This window comes from Ammodytes marinus, assembly GCF_949987685.1.
Source record: "Ammodytes marinus genome assembly, chromosome: 15".
NCBI lineage: Eukaryota > Metazoa > Chordata > Actinopteri > Uranoscopiformes > Ammodytidae > Ammodytes > Ammodytes marinus.
Window position 1 is genome coordinate 18,166,127 of NC_137219.1, and position 26,536 is coordinate 18,192,662.

The 26,536-nt window shown below is 39.2% G+C and overlaps 2 protein-coding genes across 3 annotated transcripts in view; both read right to left on the minus strand.

Moving 5' to 3' along the window:
• scaf8 (SR-related CTD-associated factor 8) overlaps positions 1 to 18,102 on the minus strand; it is a 31,397-nt gene extending 13,295 nt beyond the window's left edge. For both annotated transcript variants that reach the window (XM_080042881.1, XM_080042880.1), the window contains exons 1-2: positions 17,981 to 18,102; positions 16,554 to 16,637 (exon numbers count right to left, since the gene is read on the minus strand). In XM_080042881.1, the coding sequence (XP_079899007.1) occupies positions 16,554 to 16,637; positions 17,981 to 18,010 (114 nt within the window). In that variant the 5' untranslated portion in view covers positions 18,011 to 18,102. The remainder of the gene's footprint in view (positions 1 to 16,553; positions 16,638 to 17,980) is intronic.
• A 376-nt stretch (positions 18,103 to 18,478) lies between these two features.
• Positions 18,479 to 26,536, minus strand: part of LOC307261484 (connector enhancer of kinase suppressor of ras 3-like) — a 50,392-nt gene continuing 42,334 nt past the window's right edge. Inside the window, exons 16-25 of the mRNA XM_080042040.1 lie at positions 24,863 to 24,916; positions 24,238 to 24,277; positions 23,532 to 23,704; positions 22,282 to 22,355; positions 21,958 to 22,029; positions 21,779 to 21,843; positions 21,537 to 21,661; positions 20,847 to 21,198; positions 20,064 to 20,254; positions 18,479 to 19,892 (exon numbers count right to left, since the gene is read on the minus strand). Coding sequence (XP_079898166.1) covers positions 19,692 to 19,892; positions 20,064 to 20,254; positions 20,847 to 21,198; positions 21,537 to 21,661; positions 21,779 to 21,843; positions 21,958 to 22,029; positions 22,282 to 22,355; positions 23,532 to 23,704; positions 24,238 to 24,277; positions 24,863 to 24,916 — 1,347 coding nt within the window. The 3' untranslated portion in view covers positions 18,479 to 19,691. The remainder of the gene's footprint in view (positions 19,893 to 20,063; positions 20,255 to 20,846; positions 21,199 to 21,536; positions 21,662 to 21,778; positions 21,844 to 21,957; positions 22,030 to 22,281; positions 22,356 to 23,531; positions 23,705 to 24,237; positions 24,278 to 24,862; positions 24,917 to 26,536) is intronic.

The following is a 26,536-nucleotide window of genomic DNA, read 5'->3' on the forward strand; positions in this document are numbered from 1 at the left end:
CTCAGAATACATCACAAATAATGCAGTGCGGTGTTACTGTTAAAAGCAAAGTTCACTTTATGTTAAAGACAGACTGGTCTGATTTTGCATTTTAACCGTGAAATTGATAGCATTTTAAATGTCTGAATAAATATCAGTTAAAATACAAGAAAAACTATTTTTCTGCAATTTTTAAAAGCATTTGCCAAAAACAAAAGCCTTTTTTGAAAGAATGTCAGTGAGTTGCAAGGATACTACTTCTAAGGTTTAAACTATGCATGCTAGAGGAAACAGCTATAAGAGCACAACAAATGTTCAGGAAAATACTGCACAAGTGGCAGAAGACAAACGCAAAAATGGTGATGTGAAGTGATGTTAACTTCAAACTGTGGCAATGGACCGTTTATAGAATGAAAACAAACTCGGGTATCTAAAAATAATTCATAATAGCAATGTCCATCAAACTATGTGGAAAACAATAACTTTTGCTTTACTTACACAAACAATTTAAGCCCAGAAACAATGAAAGCATCTCACTTTTTATGCCATTTAACTCAGAGCCAACTGTGTGTGTGTGTGTGTGTCCAGTGAGGCTTGCAGTGACTGACAATAAAAAGCATGAAATTGTGACCAGACAATTAAATATTGGGAATAAGGTGCAAGCAAGCATCAACCAACTTGCTAGTTAGCAGTGGCCTTTCTAAACCAGAATATATTGCTCATCAATGAAAATATCTGCAAGTGAGAACAGAAACTCAAGACGACATATGCCCTCTTTAAAGAACCAAGCTCAATGTCAACATCAGAAAGGTACATATAACTCAAGTGTAACAGTAATCCTAGTAAGCCAATTCTGATACGATATTCAACACTGACCGATATTTATAGGTTAAGCATGATAAGCTGACAATGAAAACAGGGGTTTAAAATGTTGTGACATGCGTTTATGAGCAAATCACACAATCTTAATTTGAGGGCTATTCCAATCTAGTCCATGGATGTGGTATAAAAACTAACTGATACCACATATACACTCAAGAGTCAGTGTTAGCAGGGTCCTTTGAGATAAAACACCCACAGAGACATTCTGTCATTCTGCACTTCACTTAATTTGCCAGATAGCTGCTGCCGCTAACAATGGTTCTTCACTTTCATGCCAAGTATATATAATTGTGATGGTAGATTTAATAACAGTGTTATTTAAAGATCTTGTTTAGCTTTGACGATTAGCAAGGTGGGTCAAAGTAATGTCTTGTTAAGATATTTAAAAGTAGAGTTAAAGCGGCAACGAGTAACTTTTAAATATCTTTTAAACAGCCTCATGTTTCCTCTCATAATCATAAATTACCTTTAACAGCAAACGAGACCATCAGTGCAAAGAAAGACGTTTTTATATAGTTTTTATTACTGCATTTGATCTGGTCGTACACCCAGTCCGATTTTCGGTTCACGCGTGCATGCTCTATGGTCACATATCCGTATTGGTCACAGATTTCAGTGTGGCGCAGTTACGCGATTTGAGAAGCCTATCCCTCCAGGTGAGGGAAGGGGAGCGGGAGCCTTGTTTGAGACAGTTGTTTGTCGTCATAATGACTGATAACGGGGCTGAACCATAAAAGAAAAAAAAGAAAATGCAATGAAGAAAAGCGAAAAGGGAGAGTGATAGTCGGGCGGGAGGGCGTTGCCAAGCAACGTATACACAATTTCACGCAGCGAACCTAGACTGCAGCATGGACTGCAGTGTTTACTCCTAAATGAATGAGCGGTAGCCTACTAAAACAAAGTTTACTTTGCCTCACCAGCATCATCAGATGACCATTATTCATCTGAAATAGTCATTATTTACAACATAAACACATTACCTCATCGTGATACTAACTAACTGCCATCTCTCGTTCATTCGCTTTGTGTGGGGACATGGACTCGTTCAGCTCCGTGAGAGGTGACAATGCATCAACTCATTGCAATCAGGTGTGTTTAGCACTTACTGGCATTAGTTGATGCTGTGTCACCCATAGACTCACGGAGCCGAAAAGAGTCCGGTGCCCTCACACTTTGCTTTCAACACACGGACACGCACCATATTGCTTCCTGATTATTTGAATCTGCACGCCCTGCACGCTGCCTGCACGAGCTAGAAAACAGCTTCACGACAGCTGGCGTCGTAATAATACTACCGCTTTTGTTCAAAGGTGTCGCCAACGTGCCGACTTACTCGTAGTGGCTTTAAGTTGCTGTGTACTGTGTTTATTCACATACACTGTGCATGAAATGAGCTGAGAGGTAAGGCGGCGATGACTAGTGAGCACCTACACTGCCACAGGAAGCCCATATTGTGAAATGGAATGACAAAATATTGGGCAATTGTCAATAATAAACACAATACAAACATTTAGAAGCACACCACTGAGTCTGATCCAGTGAACAAAGGACAAGCACAACTTTGCAACATTTACTCTGCCTATTTCTCTGCCTATTTTCTATAAATATATTTACCAAATGCTAATAAATTGATTTAGATCCAGCAATCTTTTAGGTATATCTAAATCCGTGATATGACCAATTGGCTGGAAAAATGGACAAAACAAGAAGACAGATGTAGATAGCATAGATAAAAGCAAGCCAAATGACTACATTTTAAGTTGGGCATTTTTGGGATTTCTACAAGGCCAAACAAATGGGATCCTCCCAAGCACTTTGAGTATAGCTAGGGTTTTTTAAATTGACATTGGGTTTTAAATAGTTTGCAAACACCATTCAACTTAACTAGTTGGTCAATATAGAAGAAGTAATGTAACACGATAACAGTTCATCCTTAGTAACAAAATAAGCTTTACAATTGATATGTCGAAACTAGACAAAGAGATAAATGTCAAACCTTTCAATAGTAACTGCCAAAACGTTATACAGGTTTTTATGTTTTGTTATAAAAAAAGCTGACAAAACCATGAATCAAATTCAATATGGAGTCTGACTTCATTTGGAGCTTGACTTCATTTTCAGCTTCTGAAATGAACTACATGCACTGTAGCTTCTTAAAATCTAAGCGACCATAATAAGACAAAATCAACATTCATCAGCTGATGTGTGCAAAATGTTTTATAAAGGTATAAAAATGTTTCACAGACTGTGTGTCTGAATGTTCATTAAGAAACATTTGAGTTTACAGGTGTTGGGTGTTGAAATGCAGGCGGGACTGAACATAGTTTGATTAAGATTGTAGTAATTAAAAGGTGGAGTGAGCAATTCTGGAGAACGCTTGTTGCAAAAATAAATGTTTTGGTCAAAATCAGTGAATTTCTCCTAAAGATCCGCTTCCTGTACGTTCCAAAAAAAGAAAAATGGGGATGTTGCTAGCTATGGTGGGTCCCCTTTGTTTACATACCAGGCTGCTTATTAACACCAGATTTATTTTTCAGCGCGCACACATAGTACGGACAGGTAGAGGATCATGAGGAGTAATTCACTGATTTTGACAAAAAGTGATTTTGTCAAGAAGTGTTCTCCAGAATCGCTGACTCCACCTTTAATTGCTGTAGCTAGCCTTGTTAGAGGGCCCACAGCAGAGGTTATCAAAGTATTTTAAAATAATCTGTTGTATTTACAACACTGTGCACTGCTTTTATTGTCATTCACTCATTGCCAAGCAGCAGCATTCCCCCTAGCAGTCAGATGTGTAGGCATACAGACAAGGATAGAAGAGCAAACGCAGTGTTACCCATAACGTTAACGATGGCTTTGTTCTATTAAGTTGTCAGAGTTGGACATGACCATTATGGAAGCGAGCCAGTATGTAGAATACCAGGTCTAATACCAATAATTGAACAACTAAATGGAATACAGAACATCATTCATTCTAAAACTCAGGCCTGCCTTTTTTACTACCATTATGTTTAAAACAGACTTCTGTTAAAAAGTCAGTATTTCCTAAATGATAGCTCAATCCACATCAATCAGACTGCACTTTTGTCAATTTGTGACGAGTAGGTCTGTACATGTTAATAGTCGTGAGGCAAGGTAATCTCCAGCGAACGCTTGGTGAACATTTGTTTATGTTTATACTAACGCGTTAATGTTTGACGGTCAGAGCGAGTGCCTGGTTTCGTTCCCCTAAACGTCAATCTGTTAAGTTCTGGCCTCGGTTAGTATGAACATTAACAGCTGCTGGCTCTGACCCAGGCTTTTTAGATATCCGTTAGCGTAGCAGCTGATGCATCCAACTTTTTTTCAGAGCGCACGCACACACACACAACGGACAGGTTGCAGATGGTGACAAGATATTAGCTGATTTTGACAAAAGGTGTTCTAGATGAATATATAATCGCTTAGTATTCCTTTAAAATAATTACTATGAAGGACTTGGGAGCATTATCATCTGCACTTTTAGTCTATTTATCCCTTCACTTAACTGTAAGCATACTCAGAGCTCATGTACTCCATGATGTGTTAAACTTTGTTATATTGTCTTCTACAAGCCTGAGACTATTTGAACATCAAATTCTCTACATCTATTTAAGTTTGTAATAGGATTGCCATTTACTAAATTATCGCACGGAAACCAGTAATACATTGTTAATCCATGATTGTTGCTCTGACAAATATTGTCAATATAATTCACATGGCCTTTGAGATTTTTCAGAAAAATTCCAAAAGACAACAAAGGACAGAGATGGCCATTAATCACTGCTGAAAGCTGCTGCAATAATGCTGCTATGTGTGCAGTCATGGCTGCCGTTGCACTGTATAAATAAGAGATCACGTCGACAACATCTGGATACAGGCCAAAACCTCAACTGCTAATTTAATTGGAAACATTGTTAAGTTTTACTACCTTTCACTGCTTTAAAATTTAGCCTTTGTATTATTTACATTAAGGTGAATTTAATCTTATTGTAAGGATCAGTCACAGGCTATTAACATACAGGTAGGGCTGTGCGATATGACGAGATATATCGTCTGACGAAACATAAACGTCTATCGTTTCATTTTATGTAATATCGTTTATTTCGTTGTCACAAATCACACTCTTTACGACAAACTATTGATGTAGCTCGCAGATAAGTTACTGTTAATTCCAGCTGAACATTTCCTACAGCTACGCTTCACATTAAAAGCATTTAACTTGAGAAACGCGAGTTGACTTTTAGTTTGAAGCGCACACACAGGAAGGCAGCGTTTGCTAGCCCCGCTGCACTTCCGTCACTGGTACCATGTCTTCCGTGTGGGACTACTCCTCGGTGATAGAACAGAAAAGAAAGCCTGTCATTTCCAATAGCTACTTGTTATCCTGCGCTCACACCAAAAGCTTCATGAACGTTAATGGCAGGCCCCAGTCGTTCATTTTAACTTTCATTTTCGCTACGAAGGGCGACTGGAGCCTCGCCTGCAGCAGTGCCATAGCAACCACCGGCACACAGGCGTACAGTGTGAGTCCACACAGTCTGAAATAAGCCGTGGAGGAAGGACTCCCAAAACATTTACATTGCGGGCTATTTGCACTGAATTGGAAATTATGATATTTTAAAATACACCAAATTACAAGGTGTAGAGAACAGTGCGCTATTGCAGACTAAAATACTAAGGTTGTAAGTAGGCCTACAGTAGCCTATTAAGTTGGACGGTCAGATAACATGAGCATTTTCTACTTTGTTGCATGCTTGAAAATTTGAGTTTGAATAAAAGGAAAAAATAATCCAAAGTAAATACTTTGTATGTTCCAGTATATAATTCTAAATGTAATAAGAGAAAGGCCTTATTTCAATGTGTCATTTATATTAAATTTGTATTATGTTAATTTACAGAAAATATGCAATATCGTGAAATGTATTGTTATCGGGATATGAAATGACCTATATCGGGATATGAGATTTTGGTCATATCGCCCAGCCCTACATACAGGCGTAAGCAATTATTGTTGTTACTAAATGTACTGTGTATCCAGAGAAAAGGAGACCTAGTTCTATAATCTGCTTGAATGGAAATGTAATAAGAGGAAATTAGAAATAAAAGCCTATACAACAATCCTGATTTTCCCCACCGATAAGCTTGTTGACTACTTAAGAATTTCTAGTGATCTTTTCTTGGATGTTACTTGGGGATGTTTATAGTAAATTAAAGGTAAAGTAAAGAGTTTGATGGATAGATTCTGATTCATTTATAAAGTATAAACTGGAGAAGTACAAATCTTTGAATGACTGTGCAAGTCCTTTTAACCATAAACATAACTTAAGAAGCCAAAAGACATGATGACACTTGTTCCTTCCTATATGGATAATTGTTTGACAAATACACAGTCTACTCAGTATAGTAACAAGTATAAATTGAAAGATTGGCAGATTCACATCATCAGCCAGCCCTTAAGAGGCAAACAAATTGTGTCTGGACAGTCACTAATTATTGCTGATGATATAATTGTAAAAACTGACTTGTGGCAATATGGATGGATAAATGTTAAGAGTTCTGCTAATGGCCAAAAAAAAATCTTACTACATGTATGACTAACAAACATAATAGGTCATATTCACATATTACTTTAGGCAAACCATACATTAAGTCATACACAATTAACAACACTAACTCAAGGGTCATAAGAAAGGTGTAAACCCAGCATAGCCTAATATACTTTAGCCTTGTCAGTAGCCGTGTACTGATGTCAGACAGCTTATAAAAGTAAATGTACTGGTGTTAATTCCATCACTGCATCCGAGACGAAAACTGTTTGATCTTAAATCAGTAATGTTAACTTTACAGCATGTATTGCAGTTATCCACTAGACCAAGCACAATATCATCGTCATCAATGTAAGACAACTAATGCAGAAGTTATCATTGAAAATTAACGTTAATCTAACTTAGATTTAATTTAGAAAAGTTAACCCTAGTGCTGCCAACACATCTAGAAGTGAATTTTTGTCCCTCAAAATACAATTGCACGCACTAACCAGTGCCAACATGTGATGCCATGTCATGCCATGTCTTCCAACTACAATCATTTGTATTTTAAGAAAATATGGAATTTTATGGATTTGTGCTATTCACAGAAATTAGAGTTTGTTTTACCTATAACATTGTAGCATTGTACACCACTACATTCTACTAGGGTTGGACAATGCGACAACTTTTTTTAATTTATAAAATAAAATAAAATAAAACCCATATTAGCATGGGTAACCACTTCTGCTTTTTTTTATATTTGAATAATATGCTCTAGTTATTATTTTTATATAACACATTTGTGAACTGTTTAACTCCTTTGTGGCTGTAACATTTCTACTGCCATCATCATTCATACCTAAACAACCACATGAATTTAATATTTAGACTTTAATATACAAAATGCCCCCCAACAACCCCCTAATGTGTGCCAACCAGCCATAGCCTCACAAATTCCAGTGTTACCACACAGAGGCTCTACTTGGGCGGGCCGCCCAGGTAGATAAAACCCGTATTCCAATATTTAAAATAAATTAATAAAAATGTATTTGTCAGTGTGAGTGTTATTGTGGCGCAGCAATGTGTGCGGCCCATGCTACAGGTGTGTTTGTTGTTACTTGGCGTTAAAGTGCCCCATGCACCCAGTTTAAGTGTACAGTCGGATTTAAGTAGAGCCATTAACGCCACTGCAATGTCTCACTACTTCAACATGTCTTAGTGTGTCACATTGAGTAGTAGACAGTATTGCGGACAAAAAGCTAATGCAGATTCAGACCATTAAGTGTTGTTCACCTGTTTGTTAGCTTTTTCTCTCACTTACAGTATCTCACAAAAGTGAGATCACGCCTCACATTTCTTCAAACATTTGATTACATCTTTTCATGGGACAAAACTGAAGAAATTACACTTTGATACATTGTTAAGTAGTCATTGTACAGCTTGTATAACAGTGTAAATTAACTGTCCCCTCAAAATAACTCGACACACAGACATTAATGTCTAAACTGCTGGCAACAAAAGTGAGTAAACCCAAATTGGGCCCAATGTGTCAATATTTTGTGTGGCCACCATTATTTTCAGCACTGCCTAAACCCTCTTGGGCATGAAGTTCACCAGAGCTTCACAGGTTGCCACTGGAATCCTCTTCCACTCATTCATGACAGCATCACAGAGCTGGTGGATATTAGAGACCTTGTGCTCCTCAACCTTCCGTTCGAGGATGCCCCAAAGATGCTCATTCGGGTTTGGGTCTGGAGATATGCTTGGCCAGTCCATCACCTTTACCCTCAGCTTCTTTAGCAAGGCAGTGGTCGTTTGGAGGTGTGTTTGGGGCCGTTAACATGTCTCAATACTGCCCTGCGGCCCAGTTTACGAAGGGAGGGGATCATGCTCTGCTTCAGTATGGCACAGTACATGTTGGCATTCAGTGTACTGTAGCTCCCCCGTGCTGGCAGCACTCATGCAGCCCCAGACCATGACACTCCCACCACCATGCTTGACTATACGCAAGACACACTTGTCTTTGTACTCCTCACCTTGTTGCAGCCCCACACACTTGACAACATCTGAACCAAATAGATTTATCTTGGTCTCATCAGATCACAGGACATGGTTGCAGTAATCCATGTCCGTAGTCTGCTTGTCTTCAGCAAACTGTTTGTGGGCTTTCTTGTGCATCATCTTTAGAATAGGCTTCCTTCTGGGACGACAGCCATGCAGACCAATTTGATGCAGTGTGTGGCGTATGGTCTGAGCACTGACAGGGTGACCCCCCACCCCTTCAAGCCCTGCAGCAATGCTGCCAGCACTCATAGGTATATTTTCCAAAGCCAACCTCTGGGTATGACGCTGAGCACGTGCACTCAACCTTCGTAAACTGGGCCACAGGACAGTATTGCTACATGATAACGACCCCAAACGACCACTGCCTTGCTAAAGAAACTGAGGGTAAAGGTGATTGACTGGCCAAGCATGTCTCCAGACCTAAACCCTATTGAGCATCTGTGGGGCATCCTCAAACGGGAGGTGGAGGAGCGCAAGGTCTCTAATATCCGCCAGCTCCGTGATGTTGTCATGAATGAGTGGAAGAGGATTCCAGTGGCAACCTGTGAAGCTCTGGTGAACTCTATGCCCAAGAGGGTTAAGGCAAACAAAATATAGACACTTTGGGCCCAATTTGGACATTTTCACTCGTGTGCTCACTTTTGTTGCCAGCAGTTTAGACATTAATGGCTATGTGTCAAGTTATTTTGAGGGGACAGTACATTTATACTGTTATACAAGCTGTACACTGACTACTTTAAATTGTATCAAAGTGTAATTTCTTCAGTGTTGTCCCATGGAAAGATAAGAAATATTTGAAGAAATGTGAGCGGTGTACTCACTTTTGTGAGATACTGTACATTTGACCATGCATTTGAGAGTGATTTGTTAGGGCTGTCACTTTTGAATTTCAATTTAAACTAGCAACCAACTGTCTTTGAATGACAACATTTAAAAAAATGCACAGCCAATGTCATCTGAACGCCATGTTACCATATTAGTAAACAAGACACGTTGTTTTTGCTAATGCAATATGAAGGGAACTAGTAAGTAATGTGACACCTTTTTGGATTCAACACCAGATGGAAAAATCATGGATAAAAGTATGCCGATTGCTGCCTTAAAGCTTTTGAAAAAATTACAAAACATTGTCACAAGTAGGGGTGTGAACGTTTACAAAAATGTCTAACCGTGTACACGACGGAATTTTCGTGTACACGGTTAACCGTGACGTCATTATCCTCGTGCGCCCGCCGTCCTGTAGGCGAGCGCGCACACACACGCGTTCGCCTGTCATGTGCGCCGTCATTATCGCGCTTCATTAATTTCCTGATTAAAATAGCCTATCGCTTTCTACATGTCCACGTTTATGCAGGTTGAACAGGTGTTATAAAGTTCGGGCTGCTTACGCGCGTAGTTCACGTCAACCGGGTAACTTTAATCTTTAGGTTATCTTTCATCACTCTTCAGTGGCTGTGAGTCGAGCCCGAGAACGGCGCCTCCCCGTGTGTGTGTGCGTGTGTTTGCGATTATACACACACTCACACGCCAAGGGACAGACAGATTGGGCAGACTAGCTTTTATCCTCCCCAAGTAGTTTATTAGTGATGTAAAATCAATAAATGCGTGTCTCCAGAACATATTTAAAAACTTTGAAAAAAAAGAACATTTAAAATTTGAAGATTTTTTTTTAAACGGTTTTCGTTTATTGATTTTTCCTTAACGGTTATGATTTACTAAACGGTTACTCGTGTACACGTGCACACCCCTAGTCACAACAAATATAAAGTCAAAAGATGACTTTAGATTCGTACAGTGAGTGAACAGTCTTCACCAGCCTCACGATTAGATTACGAACATCAGTCAATGATTCAATTGCAAAACGATTCTCCATGTATCTATGTTGGATCCTTAATATTCTATATTACTGCACAGTGCACATGACTACTTTTTCATGGAAGATGCTTTAAGCATAAAAAGTTGTAAAGTTTGACCTTACAACATTTATGCAAAATACATTGGGTATTTCCAGGGGTTAAAATCCATTAACTTCAACTTCGACCAAAGAGATGCAACAGTGTTAAGTCAAAGAAAGCGAACGGCGTAATGGTCCGGGGGGGGGGGGGGAAATGGGCGCTATAGGGGAGAGTGGCCTAAGTTGTGCCACCCCTTGTTTCTAGAAAACCGTGGAAGAAATTGGAAATGTGACCACATATTTAAGAAGAGCCATCCATTTGACTCATCCTGTAAAGAAGGGAGACACAAGGAATAAGATATAAGCACATTTAAGCTCAAAAAACTGTGTTTTGCCTTTCAAAGTACAATTTCCATGATCAAGGTTTTTTGATTATTGTGTCTGAACAATTATAGACAAGTTTGAAAACATTTGACACATGTTTTAGTGCTTTAGTATGCTACATTTTGAGTCTATACAGTTAGCACGATGTCAACCCTAAATTGCTGCATCATGCTTATTATCCAAATTTCTGGTATTGGGGTGATTTGTGCCAAAGGGCCTGGGTGAGTTATAAGTAAGTAAAATGTATTTATAAAAGCACATTTATGACAGTTTGCACTGTCCAAAGTGCTGTACATAGTGCATTCAGTAGGTAAACAATGAAGGTAAAATAACAATAACCAAAATAAAAGACGTAAAGCCCATACATCCACATAAACACAGATAGTAGTGCAGAGGTAAGATAGTTAATGGGGAGGAAACGCAAGGGTGTACATATGGGTTTTGAGCCTTGATTTAAAGGCAGAAATGTAGGGGAATCACATTTGTCAGGTGGCAGTTGGTTCCACAAGCACGGAGCAACTAGTGCAAAGTACATTTCTGAGAGTTGTGCCAGTGGCATGGCTGTATACGCTGGTCACCAAAAGAAAGTGATTGTCTACAGTAGCTCAGAAGAGAGTGACATCTCAATTCCACTTAACGACACCACTGATGAGAGTTCAGATGGCCAGAAAGATGATGATGGTGACTTTGTCATTGTGAGCTTTGCAGGTAAAACCATTAGATCTGCTAGGCCTTGTTTAAGAAAATTGTCCTTCAATCTTTGTCAACTATTTACTTTAAATACACCTTAAATAAGTGATTGTCTAATGGATTTGTCTTGCATTACAGTTTATGAGATATATATCAATGGCACAATTCACCCCATGGTATTCTCTCCAACCGCACAACTTACACCACACCGGGGGCAAGTTGTGCATCAAGACAACTTTTTTTCCGAAAGCTATATTTCTTCAACAGTTTATTCCAGATCCAACGTTTTTATTGCCAGGGATGCACAACACCCTGAAATATATGTACATATTTGAGTTGGAGACTTTACTGTCAAGGCCTTACTTTAAAGTCACTTTGAGTGAAAAGTTGCACAACTTAGGCCACTCTCCCCTATATATATATAAAGATTTGTTTTTATTTTTCAACATAATAATTCTCTACAGTAGACGGTAAATCCCTATGCTCTACACTCTCAAGGCTCACATACACAGACAACAGGAAGCACAGCAAGGAACAGAGGTTGTTTGAGAGCCGCTGAAAGAAACAGCTCTACTCGCATCCATTTCATAACGTTATTTCGGATATTCAACAGACATTCATTAGCGACAGTCTGGAGCCCTTGTATGTCCACACCTGGGGGACCTAGTTTTGATATTTTTCAATCAGGTATTTTATCTTCTTGTTTCCCAGTGTGAGGAGAGCCCCTACTCTTCCCCCGCTTCAATTAAGACATTAAAGCTTAGGTTGATAACATGTTTATCCAGTTTGATGTTTTTTTTATGTGGTTTCTGTACGATTTGCGCGTGGCTTGCGGAAGAAATAGACCAGACTCTGGAACAAAACTGCCCGCTTTCAGGTGCTTTTTGCCGCATGTGTGGGCCTGGCGTTTGACTATATGGGTTGTGTTCCAATTAATTAAAAAGGAAACATTTAAGTTCTTTCATTCTAAGTTGATTTTTGAAAAAGTGACAGCCATAATGTTTTTGTAAAGATAATTTCATCTTAATCATCAAGATCTGATCAGCAGAGAGACATCTCCATGACAAAGAAAAACTTAAAACATTTGCTAACTCCAGTCACACTGTTTGTGCAACACTTGACTTAGGGTACCATGTCAATGAATGCTGTCATATAAATGCAATACTGATAGTGGCGTGCTCTTGAAGACTACTAACTAGCATATTCAGAATAAGATGTATTTCATTAAGAACGATAGATAATCTTAAACAACTCTAGCAGAACCATGAAATCAAGTGTATACATGTGATGTTATGTTTAGTGTGAATGCAGTGTTTCTGAAACTGTGTTTCGTGTTAAAGCAGCTTAGCACTAGAAATAATTTGAATCCACCTCAAAAGATCAACATTTTATAGATCACCTTGTCTATCTGCATCATCACAACTCCAGCATTGTAGCTCCACACAACTAATGCTAGCTCAAACTCCATCAATATGCACTATGAAGCAGCACAGGAAGAGTTCTGACTTGCCTACCAAGAAATGAAGGTGTATTAACTAGACCACAACACAAATATTGTCATCAGACAATTCAAAACAAACAAGATAGCATCTTCAACTTCCAAAGCAATCAATCCAACAGTGACTAAGGTACAGCAACCAGAAGGGGAGTGTAGCCCACAGTGGCAACAGCAAAACTCCCGCTTCTGTGTGTGTGTGTGGGAGCAAATTAAGTTTAAATGATTTTGCTCTTCTTCCATCTTCTTTGTGAAACAACCCATACTCCTACCTAAGCTGGTTAGGGATTCTCTTATCTCTTTGTAACTCTCTCCACCCCATCCTCCTGCTTCACTTTCAGTGCTTTGGGGGAGCTGGGAGAGCTGCTGAGGGAAGGGGAAACAGGTATTATTCACAAGCAAAATGATGCACAGCAACACCAAAAGCACAACAGTTCCTCTACAAACAAGAATACAAACAGGACAAGAAGTCACATCATCAGAAAAATAATTAATAATAGTAAACAATATCTAAAATATTTTCACCCCTATATAACAAAAATGCTGAGCAATTTCAGGTAACCTAGATCCACAGATGGTCATAAGAACTTGTTCAGTCTATGTTGATAAGCCTTTTTCTCTGAGAAGCTTGTAATAGGCCCAGGGTGCAGGAAATCAGCCAGTCGTGTAACATAGTAAGACCGAGTTAGAATTTTTCAGTTAACCCATTGATGACGGCTGCTGCGCGATGCCACATTGTATCTCCTGCCGGCTGCTGCGTAGCGCAGCATTGTTACTTTATCTAATTTTCATGGCAGGCGCAGCATAGAATGCACCATCACTGGTTCAAATACACATGAGGTGGGTTTTGTTGATTTTTTAAGACCACGTGACCACCCAAAAGTTGTGTGGTTTGCCGAAAATCACCTCAAAAAAAAAAATAATAATAATAATAATAATAGTAAATAAAATACACCAGCTGTGTCGGCGATAGTGTATTACAGAACAGTTAGTGGCGTTCAGAGTGCAGAATCTAGGTCTACTATAGGCTAGTGACGAAAATCACACAACACATTGCATTGCTATTTATTAACAATATTTATGAATTTAGGCTATATTTAGCTGCTCCAACTCAAATTCAGCCCAGCCAGGCGATAGTTTCAGTTTTGTTTTCATCTCCGTGGTATACAGCCGTTTGGACCAGCTGATCGGCTCCAGACAGCGGGAGTCATTCTGCGTTCCAGTTGTACTGGGAAGTCGGATTTATGGTGCCAGTGAACTAAATTATAAAATAAAGCTATCTCCTCCTTCCTATATCTGTATATCTTTAGCCCTCCACTGCAAACCCAGTCACTACTATCCATGCTAAAAGGAAGCAGGATTATAACCTCATTTAGCACATTATTTTTAAATATTTTATATTATTTATTTATTTATTTTCTCCCCCATCTAATTTTGACGATTTTTAGAAAAATGTGTTGGTTTGTAAGTGCTAAGTGAGCATGTTTAAATAAAACCTGTGAACCTTAACTTTTAAATGTATTTTATTTCATGTTTCTATGTGCTACACAGGCTTAGATATTAAGGTTTTGGTAGACTTGACAATTCAGACAATTTTTTCAGAAAACCCTCAGGCATTAAGGACATGCATCCTAGATTGCCATAGTCATCAATGGGTTAAAAGGAGACAAAATCTAAATGAAAAGCGGAAAACTTGGCCCTAATATATTAAAAACTAAATATACCAGTATATAAAACTAACTTAAGGGGACAGGATTTTCTGTGAGATCAATACTAGAAGTCCAAAACAAATCTCATGAAAAATGCATGTTTCAAAATCTGATGATTGACTATCCTTTTAAACAAACCTTCCATATGTCAAAAATATTGAGAATTAAAAAGCTTCTTTGTAGCTACAAATTTTCAGAGGACATTTCAAAAGTTTTTTTTTAGTAACCAACTCTGACTAAGTGTGTCTCACATTACTGTGTTACTATTATTATTATTACACAGAAGTTAAGACTTTTAGTGCTTGGTTTGCATTTCACTCGATTTGCTTGCGCAGACACCATCCCAAATATTTTTTTAGGTTTCAACCTCATTCATTGCCTTTTATTTTACCAGCATACCTATAGTGCTTGCGTATAATGCACTGATTGCTACCAAAACATAAGTGGCCACACAGCAGTAACATGCGTGATTGAGCGTGTCCAGTGTAAACCCTGACCGATCACTTAAGCTGCTGCTGTGTAGACACAGTGCTCAAATGCATGCAAATGAACTGCCTCAAGTCATACCTTTTCAGCTTCAAAGATTTTTTTACCACCCATAGTACCATTCCCATCTACAAGCAATTCCAGTGTTGTTATTTTCTCTAGTTAATTGGGGCTGTACAAAATCAACTGGTCAGCTCTATAATAACACTGAGCCTCTAACTTGGCGTACAATCATAGAGAACAATATCTTCAAACACGGTACAAACTGTTTGTTCACGCAACTGATGAAAGAAGCTCAAATTTGACATGTCACAGTAGGAATTATAAAAGTAGTAACGGCTTAGGTCCTGCTATTGTGCCTGCTGGATCACTGTCTCACTGTCCGGACTTAATTGTACACGTAAATAGAACAGAGCTATTGATAAGATATAAATGTTTTATTTGTTTAATATTTCACTTTCCTAGTCAAATTTTTGTGTAGCAGTAGACAGCTTGGAGTTCCAACTAAAAAAATTGTTTGTGATAAACCATCCACTCCATATTAACTATTGAGTCCCACAGGATCTCAGTCCTACTGCAGCCTGCTACCTCATGCCTTCAACAAATATTGACCAACTGTCATACCGGGAACGGTTTTATTTGTAATCACTTGTGCAGTCCCAGCCATGGTCATATAGCATAGGTGTCACGTATATGAATTCGGAATTAGCAAAAACACACATCGGCTCATATGCATCATGGTAAGATGTGTTGGCCTTCTCTTAGTTTCTTGAGTACCACCGATGTTTTTGTTCTATTTTAAAAAGGTAATACTATTTTCCAAGGATATTTGAGAAACGTTGTAGTTATCAGAGTTTGAAAATGTACACAAGCCCATAATCTCAGAACTGATTAAGGAAACATTTATTTAAAAAAAGTTGTATTCCTCCAGACTGTACACATTCACAAAAAGTAAAAAGAACATCAAAATCAAAGTACAAGATTCGTGTGGCTGAGTTTACTTGACTGGTCTGCTGGATAAAGGATCAAATCGCTGAAATAGAGATCGGCTTGATCAACATTAGACAATTTTCATCTTTAAGAATTTACCCTTGTTTCAATATTTGCACAAGTTTAGTCTTTTTACTTTTCTATTCAGAAACCGTCCAATATTTAATAAAATAGTATTAAAATGTTTAAAGTTTAAACCCGTTTTGCAATTATCAGGGGACCTACTTTAATTTTAAATGGACGTATGCCTTTGGCTTATTAACGATAATGTACTATAAGACGGTTGGGATACAGTATCAAATAAATTATTCTTAAACCGATGTTCATAGCTGAATGTTTTTTGTTCACATGATAATTGGAGAGATTTCCCTTTCATGACCATTTCTTCATTACCCCATTACCTGTCTCAACCTTCATTTCTGCATACTTACTTTTATAGCCTTGATTCCAGACTTGGTGATCTGTGTCATCTTAGCCTTGGAGATGGGCGGCTTGTACTCATTCAATGAGTACAGCTGAAAGAAGAAACAAGACATCATAAAAAAAATATTTTGTCATCAATGTCACTACTAAAACACAACATTAATAGGCATTCGACGACATAATGAACAAGCAGCAGGCCAAAGAGTCATCTCTGTTCGACTGTGAGAGTTTATTTTCAATAGGTTCATTTTGGGTAAGTATGTAGTCAGAGAGCCAGCAAGTTCATAATGAGACAGTGTAACAGTTACAAAAGTGGGGTGGCCTCTGACTGAGGTCATCTGTTTTGATACTATCATGGAAACAAAATAACCATTCCCTATCTAATTGCTGTCAATTATGGAATAGCTGTTAACTGAGCAGATAGTGAAGTAAGCACTGACATTCGATTGTTTTGAAGGAAAGACAGAAAATGTTCACATCTAAACCTCCTGTTCAAAACATTGTTTATTATTGCTCTATAGTCACCGTAGTTATTAAATTCATACATTTCTATATATCCGTTTGTTTGCCACCTGACCTGTATACCTCTACTCCCCAGATTACAGCATTATATTCTGCTGTACAACATTTTAATCTAGTTTATATATTATAGGCCTACTTAATATTGCAATTTGAATACTCTGCAACTATGCCTCTTTTAACTATTTTCTTTTTTATGGCTTATATTCCCCTGTCTTTGATTCTTCCTTCTTTTTTTGAATAGCCTATTGCATTGTAAGAGGCATCCCGAGTCGTTCACTACTAACGACTGCGCGTATTTTAGCATAGGCTATGATAAAGAAAATTGAACCTTTATTGTCATTGCAGACGAATGGCTGCGATGCTATCTCTGAAACAGCTAACAGTTAAAATGGCTAACTAATTGTGCTGGGTTAGGTTAACCCAAATAATGGATATTCCCTGCAACTGTATAACAAGAGGCTAACGCTTATTCATAAAGTATTACCAAGCAATAATCATCTGGTAAAGACGTGGCAGTGAATGCGAGGTGTTTTACCCACGTCCATACTAGTTAGTTAACTCACTAAGTTATCACGCAGCTGATGTAGCTTTGCTAACTTGTAGCTAGCTTGCTACCGTTAGCACAAGTCGGTAGAAATTATTTTCGAATAAGACCGGCAACCTAGCACGGTGAATGTTGGAAAACATATCGTCTTCACCACCTTATTCTTGACAGTTTACATGAATTATAAATTGCATAGCTTAACATTAACGCTGTATTGTTGTGCACAGACAGCGGCCTTGTGTGAGACTAACCCCCTTTTCCCTTTCTGTTACTTGATGCTAACGTTAGTTAGCTAGCTGCCGCAAATGTGAAAAATAATGTTTCTACCATCCATGCGTTAGTTATTATTTTCAAGGCTTTAAAACAAACCTCATTGTTAAAGGTTTTGACGGCCTCCATTGTGATGTTTTCGGCTTGCAGGCGACTGTAAATAATTACAGGTATTTCTTCAATAACAGGTTTGAGGCATGCATGCTCGACGTTTGGCGAGATGGAGGAGACTGCCAATATGGCGCACGCACAACCTCAATGGTAAATCTGAAGTGACCGGCGACTCCTAGCGTCGATATCGGGACACTGCAAATTGTAGCTACGTCACAAACCCGCAATAATCTGTGGTAAACATTACCAATGTATAGGCCTAGTTTTAGCCTATATTAACTGTCAGTTCTGTAAACAAGTACTAGGCGGCCTATCCTATGTTGCAATAAAGAAAATAAAAAAATTGGCAACATAAATCAAAATAATATTACTTTTGTAATAAAACTTTATTTTCCTGCATACAAGCACACTTACCAGAATTATGTATAATTAACATCAAACGTCCATGTACAACTATTTACAATTAGTTAATATTTAACATGCACAGTAGACAAAAAATTTTCCAAAAATAAAAAGTAACTTCGTGCCTGGAGCTTGGTTGAGCCCCTACCAGTAGTTTTCACCGTATGTGAGGCCACTGCATGGCCCGAGTCCCCTACATCTGTTTGGACAGCATTTGTTTGTGTATAGTCAGATGATGTATGCTGTCTATATCTGAATTGACTCATAATCATCAGTTTATCTTTACCTTGTGCAAGAGGTTTGGATCTGCAGGGCTTGTCTGGATGGGCCCCTGTGGTCTGCCTTAAGGAATTAAATGACCATGCATCGTATGTTTGAATGCAATTAATAGTTAAATCCTGCCTTAGTACAATATATCTGATTCATCAATTAAATTGATAAGTGACAAAGTGACTTAATCACATTTGCAATAAAAAAAAAACGTTTAAGTTTTTGGTAATAAAACAATAAGAAAACCTCATGCATGTTTGACTTGGGGTTGGACTTTTTCCATTTAAAAAATGCATTGTTTTGCTTGAGTGAGATAAATAATAACGCCTTTTCAACTGAAAATTAAATTATTTCTTATACCTGGCTTTAAAATACATTGTAGTAACAAGGATTTCACACTGACTCTTAAAATATTTTACAACAACATTTAATCAGGCCCTGGTGTTCAGTCTGGAATGTCTTCATGATAAGCATGAAGATATAATGTGTGCAGGCAAACAAGACACATCAATCATTCAAAGTAGTTCATGTAAAACACAAGTGTAACAGGCAGAATTGGTGCATGGCACCAATAATTGACTAAAAACTGTTAAAAGTTTGTACACTACTGATGAAACCATAGTAGATAAAATGTACTGTAAAAACACATGTTTCCATTCAACAATGGATCCATTATTTCAATGATCTCCATCATTCCAAATGTTCAAACAATTAATGCATGGGTTCACAGAATTATTTACAACATAAAAACAATCATTTGTAAAATATCTTACAACAGTAAAAGTAATACTAAGACACTTTTCACAGTTAAATGTGACATGCTAATCATATAATGTGTGCTCCATCGTCATTGAAACACTAGAACACTTCTTCATTGATCCTGTTACTTGTTGAATAGCACTTAAAGGCCGCTGATATGGAACAGTAGTCTCAATTGAAAACAGCAGTGTGTACGTGGGTGTGTCCAAGTATGTGAGTTCAAGTTCCAGTGAGTCCAGACACCGTAGGAAACAGTTATGAGGAGTGTTTATAAACTGGTCTCGACCATTGGAGCAGCACTGACTGGTTCTGCAGCTTGTGTGGCCTCTGCTGCCCCCTGCTGCTCCTGTTTCACACAGATCTCCTGCACCAAGGGCACATTGGCCTCCTTCCACTCTCTGAACTTGTTTGAGGTAAGCTCCGTGTCCGACAGCACCTGCTCTATTGCCTGTAGGTCTGCCTCTTTTGACTGGGCCAAAAAAGAAGAGAGCAAAGACAATCGGTGAAAAATTAAGTAATAGCAAAGTTCTCCACATTATAAAAAAAATCTACATTCTATTGGTGTTGTTCACTTGCCAGCTGCACTGTAATGGTGTAACATAAAATCAAAAGGGAACAAGTGAAAAAGCAGGAAATGTACCTTTAATGTGCTGTTGAGAGTCCTGACAAGGTGCAGTCTATCATTGACGGTCTGGTTTTTACAGCGTTTTATGAAAGAGGCCCTGAATTCCCTTTTCGTGGAAGGTTTGCGAACCCCTATTGGTGAGAGGCTGGCCTCTTTTAGATGAATATACAGCTTCTCCATCTCATCTGAGCTGTTCCCAAGGACCGCTGCAACAAGATAAGGTCACACTGCATCATCCCCACACGCATCGCAAAGATTACATTGACTAATTCATGGTCATAACGGATGGAAGGTCCCCAAGTCACATACACAGCTAAAGGTATTGGTACAGGTTTATTGTAACCGAAAAGGAAGCGATGCAAAATATATAACAAAGTCTGAAAAAGAAAAAAACATGTCCCACGCTTTCTTACAAGTGGAAATGATACAGCAGAAATCTAAAATACATTTGCCTATTCTTCAAATAGCTTTAACAAATTCAAATGTAAAGAGAAATCGGTCAGTTGAGTTTAAGTCCCAAACCCATAACCAGTTAAAGATGGAGTCATGAATGCTTGTTTTCAAAAGCACTTTCTTAAAATCTCTGTAAACTGGTATTTAAATAAAGGGGTTCCACCAACAACATGCCCATTTACAGAGCCTAGGCTGTCTATTTACACTAGATTATTTTGTCAGCGCACACACAGTATGGACAGTTAGTTGATTTTGCGGGAATACTGAGATTTTGACAAAAAGCTATTTTTGACAACAATCATTCTCCAGACTAAACCTTTAGAAAGCAGTAAAATAAAGTCTCACCTTCACTTTGAGCACCTGAAATGTCCGTCTGCGACCCCGTCTCTGTGGCCGGGCTTTCCTCATTGGAGCCCGTTTCTGGGGGGTCCTGTTGAGTCGTGCCCTCTAACACCTCTGGTTCCTCCTCATCGTCTGTCTCCTCTTGCGGAGGCCGGTGTGAGTGTACTTGAACGGAGCACACCACTGTGGTTTCCCCAACGGGAGGAGACGCCTGTGAGACCAGGTCCAACCAGGACTGGCGGTTCTTGGCGAGCGAGGAGGTGGAGCTCTCTGATGTCATCGTGCTAACGGGGGAAGACAGGGAACCGTTGGCTTCGCTGGGGGCGGCCGACGAGTAAGGGGGAGGAAGGGTTCCCTGAAAGACAAAATAACACCACGTCGGATGTAAGAATCTTCCATAAATGAAAAAGGTTTCACATTTGAAAAGAAGTAAATCCTGTGTATTTACCAGCACCCCCAGGCCCCAGGTAATAGACTCTATAAAAAATATGGGCTATGTTTACACTCGCTTAAACCGAGGATGTTATTTCTTTTACGTATTTAAAAACTTCTACTTTTAGACGACAGTGTTTCGAATACGCTCGGCATACACACAGCCCCATAGTCAGTTATTACAATACTGAGTGAATGGCAGCCTACTTTATAGTGGTGACTGATGGTGCAGTATTGACTGTATCTAAAAACATGACTGACCTGATTTGTGCTACCAGGTGGACCGGATGCATCAACCGAGTCCCGCAAGGTTTGTTCAGAGTATGGTGGAGGGGGAATCTCTGTGCTTTCACCTTCTTCATGATCACTGGCTTCACTATAACACTCTGCATGGGACACGGACACAAAGTCAGATTTCATTACAGTGAACACACAGCTAGAATCCAGAGGATATTATTACAATTATTGAAAAATTATTATTGTTATTGTTCATGGTTGCTCACCAGCCGTAGTGTTTTGATCTGCTGGCTCATACTGAATGGAGGCTAGCCCAAGCTTATTCAACCATCTGAAGGAGAAAAACGAAAAGAAAATCCAACTTGATTACATTTGAACAAAAAAAGACGACACGTGTTAAGAAAAATGCCCTTAGAGAAATGTATTGTCCTTTTATGTGACTTACAAGTTCATCTCCTCGTGGCTCTCAGCAGCAAAATAAAACATCATGACTTGTGGGTGGCAAGCTTTGAACGCACTGCATCAGTAAAAAAAGGAAAAGCAGGGCAGTTAAGGCATGGTCAGCACAAGAAGAGCAGCAGAGGGAAAAGAGAAGTTTCTATTAAAATGTATGAGATCATTGGACATTTTCAGATAGTTTCACCACCATACTCTAAGCACAGTGTGGGATCACTGATACAGATGTAGTTCCTTTTTTATTATTATAAGCTTCTCACAATCTGATTGAGATCAACCACAAACTGAAAACTGAGTTGAACTATGAGCTTACTGTTTCTTCTTGCACTCTATGGCTCTGTCGATCATGAAGTTAGTGAGGTCAATGTAGCCTTCGGCCTTCTCTGCCTGCAACACACACACACATTTAACCACACCGTGTTAAAACAAACTCACGACTTGAAACCATTTCCTGACGTTGACACCTGCCCCTGCATTGCATTAGTCTACTTCTTGTATTTCCTCCTGCCATGTGATGGTGACATACAGATTCAGATGTAAGTCATGCCAGTAAATCAAGCACGTCAGTTACAGTGCCTTTATCGGGCCATTAGTGACACTGTCACATTCAGGAAACACAGTGACACTGCTGGGCAGGCTGACAGCCAGACAGCTGTGGTAGAAACCATTATGACTCATCTGACGCCACCGGTGCCAGCATCTCGCACCGCATCTGTGACTCAAGTGTTACATGTATTCACAGAGATTAACCTGAAAACTCTGTGGTTTATGTACAGTTTTGATATAGTTTGCAAAAATGACCAAATCAAATCAAATCAAATTTATTTGGATGCAGTTAAAATTGAAAATGACAAGCTGTGGACAGATTTTCAGTTAAAATGTATTAATGGAGGAAACTGTTTTTGGTATGCTTCCAACAAACCTTTTCTTTCATTAATTTCCTATTGCCTTCAATGGAAATACCACCTTTCTCAAAATGCTTGAATTGAAAAGTGAATCAAACAGCAAAAACAACAGTGTAATAATAACCAATGCAGACTGAGAAAAGAGTTAGTCTAGTGTTATTCTACATTTCTCATACTGTCAATGAAATTCAATGACAACCCAATCCCACTAAATGGTCTGATGCAGCTGTTGTCCACTGTTTTCCTAAAAATGTATTATAAACCAATAAAAATAAGGGCACTGTAGTTTATTTGTTATATCACTAGAGCACCAAATCTGCGGAAGATGTTCCCCTACAAACAGTGTATGTATGTGTTTGCTAAAAAAAAATTAGTCGCTATCAGTTAAAATTCATCTTTCTAGTGGAAAGAATTTGCTTCAGGGTAAAGGCTGATGAGCTGGGGAAGCCCGAGAGTTTTGAGAGCCGTGTTACTTAAAAAGGGATTTTGCTTCTAGGCTATTCTGTGGCACACTGTGTGTTTGTGGAGCTCCGCTAACAGACGGGACTTGTTTTTTGGGAACAGTGATTAATCGTGTCAGCAGTGTAAGACCAGCAATTAAACATGCGTACATCATTAACATGTCTCATGATGAAAAGGGATTTTTTCTTCCACTCACCAGCTGATTGTTGTACCAGTACAGAGACGTCCTCTTCAGCACAAACCAGTACTTCTTCCATTTGATCATCCCCAGGAAGCCTGTGCTCTCTTTCTTCCTGTAGAGCCAGCCCTGATGGTCCGGCTTGCCCAGCTCTTTGACTGAGATGCGTCTTCTACTCATTGTACCATTGCCTGTACGCAAACAAACGCATGCAACATATGAACTCCGCTGTGGCCTGCTCCCTCCCCCTGCGTCCTCAGGCCAGCACAGTTAAAAGCACGAGTGAGGCATTAGAGGAAGCAAAAGGGTAGCAGAGTCGACGCCAGCAGCCAAAACATTTCCATTGGAGCAAAAAACAGGCCACTGCGTCGGATCAATACACCCAAATTAATTCTAAAAATAACAGACACAAACCTACACAGCAGCCACGACAGAAGCAAATTGAAAAGTGTTGCTCGACATTCAGCCTACCTGTTCCAGGAAAGAATCAGCAAGTAATAACAAAAAAGAAGAAGATGGAACTCAAGTTAATTCTCAGAAGCGTGCCAGACGCTGCCACAGAGAGTTAGAACAAAGCAGAACTGAAGTGAAGTGAAAGCAACCGAGCAAGTGATGGCTGCACACACCAATTGCCCTGCCACTTCACACACGCCCACTGAGGGTGCAAAATACAATTAAGGGCGCGCACCCACACACACACACACGCACACGGGTGACAACTTACCCCCTCTGATCTTCTTCTTGGATTTGTGTCGGAGGGAGACCTTCAAGGGAGGGAAGAACAGAAGAAATGTCAGGTCAGGGAGTCAAGAGGCAGATAACAGTCTCAGAGCCCAAAGCTGAGAGAGAGAGAAGGAGAGGCTATGTAGAACTTCCTGTTTCTAAAGCCGAGTGTCACATGCAGCTTTACCCCACTGCTCTATACCCCCCCCCCCCTATACATACACACACACACACACACACACACACACACACACACACACACACACACACACACACACACACACACACACACACACACACACACACACACACACACACACACACACACACACACACACACACACACACACACACACACACACACACACACACACACACACACACACACACACGCTCTTTGGCTCTTAACTCTCTTTGCTGCCTCGTGGATAGAAATAACATAATAAGAGAAAGCAAACAGCCAACCGCCAATATACATATTGAATGTTGTCATCATAAAATAGTGGAAAGCAGAAGTGGTTCCACCGTTCGAAACAGAAGGGAGAAAGGTTTTTCTTTAAACAAGGCAATTAGAGTAAATGTCCCACACACAGACACACACATTAAAAAAGGAAGACGGAACTTACAGGGTTGTAGTCATCGGCAGCCATAGAAGGAGGCACAGATATGGGGAAGGCAGCCTGTTGAGAAAAGCCAAAAGATGCACTTTAGGCACAGATGTGTATGTTGACAATAATAGTACGCCACGGATAAATGGAATGAATAGCTGCTTCTTTTTCTTTGTGCCTCCAGTGTGACAAGAGGAAGTGACATCATGGGAAGAAAAAGTAGACTAGGTTTCTCAATTTGATGTTTTTTTCCCTCTTTTTTGGGGAGGAGTGAAAAAAGTGAATTGAAAGCTAGGTACAAAAAGCTCAATTTCTCTTCAATGGAAACAGAAGTCTTGTAAGAAGAACAACCGTAGACAAAAACAGCTCTTTAGCAGGATAAAGTACAGGGGAAAGCAGCGCACATTTTGCAACTCGTCAAGCTACATGAACAGCGGCATGAAAGAGATTGAGAAATCCAAGTGGCCATTATTGACCAACTTCCTCTGCACATTTTAAGTTCCTTATTCTTAGAGTGACAAACGAAACAGAGTGCCCGAGAGAATCATAGACACACAATACGATATACCAAACGTTTAACCTTTTGCCTCTATTGAAAAAGCCTTCAGTGATACAATTACAGTGCAAATCTGGAGTATGATTTGACAGAAATTAGCAATATCAATCACACATGAATAGGGCCGGGTTTCGTCCAATTTTATTTTGTTGCAATATCAGTATCAGTTCCTCAACAATACTTTTTTCAATATCAATTTTATGAAATCCGTTTTTTGCTTTTAACAAGATACATTACACATTGTGTAAATATATATATTTTTTTCAGCTCCTTGGCATAAAGAATATATAAAATATCAATAAATAAAAAATAAAACTGAATAAGCTGAGATCATAGTAACTGCCTTCAGATAACAAATGCCCCATCTCCTGTGCCAAAGTAGCTCCACACAGCCAATCATCAGCACTTTCAGATCTTGGAACATCAAGCATGCAACAGTGTATCTCGTCAGATTGAGTGCTACAACACAGAAAAACAACATTAAAAAAACGGCATTGCAGTCAGCAAATGTGAAAGAGCAGGTGGCTGTGTGGTCACACAGACAGCACAGGGTCCTGCTGCAGTTGTTTGTATTCAGGCGCTCAACACTCACCACAACCCCAATCTCCAAATAAAATGTCCCCAACAGAAGAGAGGAAGACTCTTACCTTGTGCTTTTAAAACTTAACTCACTGCAAATTCAAACACCTCAGCTAAGTGAAGCTACCCTCTGTTACTCTGAAAGCTCACACAATGACATCCAAACGAAATCCCTGTGTATCAGTGTGTGTGTGTGTGTGTGTGTGTGTGTGTCTTGCACAACAGACATGCATCACATCTACTTTGCGTTTGTTAAGATGATGAGTATCACCACAGTAACCACAGCACATGCCTTATCTGAGGGTGTTTAGTAAGCAATTTCCTGTGAGAATATTTTTTGTCAATGTGAAATGTCAATGAAATGTTAGCCTTAGGGTAATTTGATTACTAGAAGGATTCATATTGAATAGACCCAGGTACATGTTATCTTTGACTGCAGTAGCAAGAGGTCAATCCATACACTTCCTTCCCTTTCTAGCTTCAGTCAGATCAGTTGGCAGCTACCAACCACACACACTAGGACTAAGTCTGCACCTGTTTTATAGGTAGGTCTGATT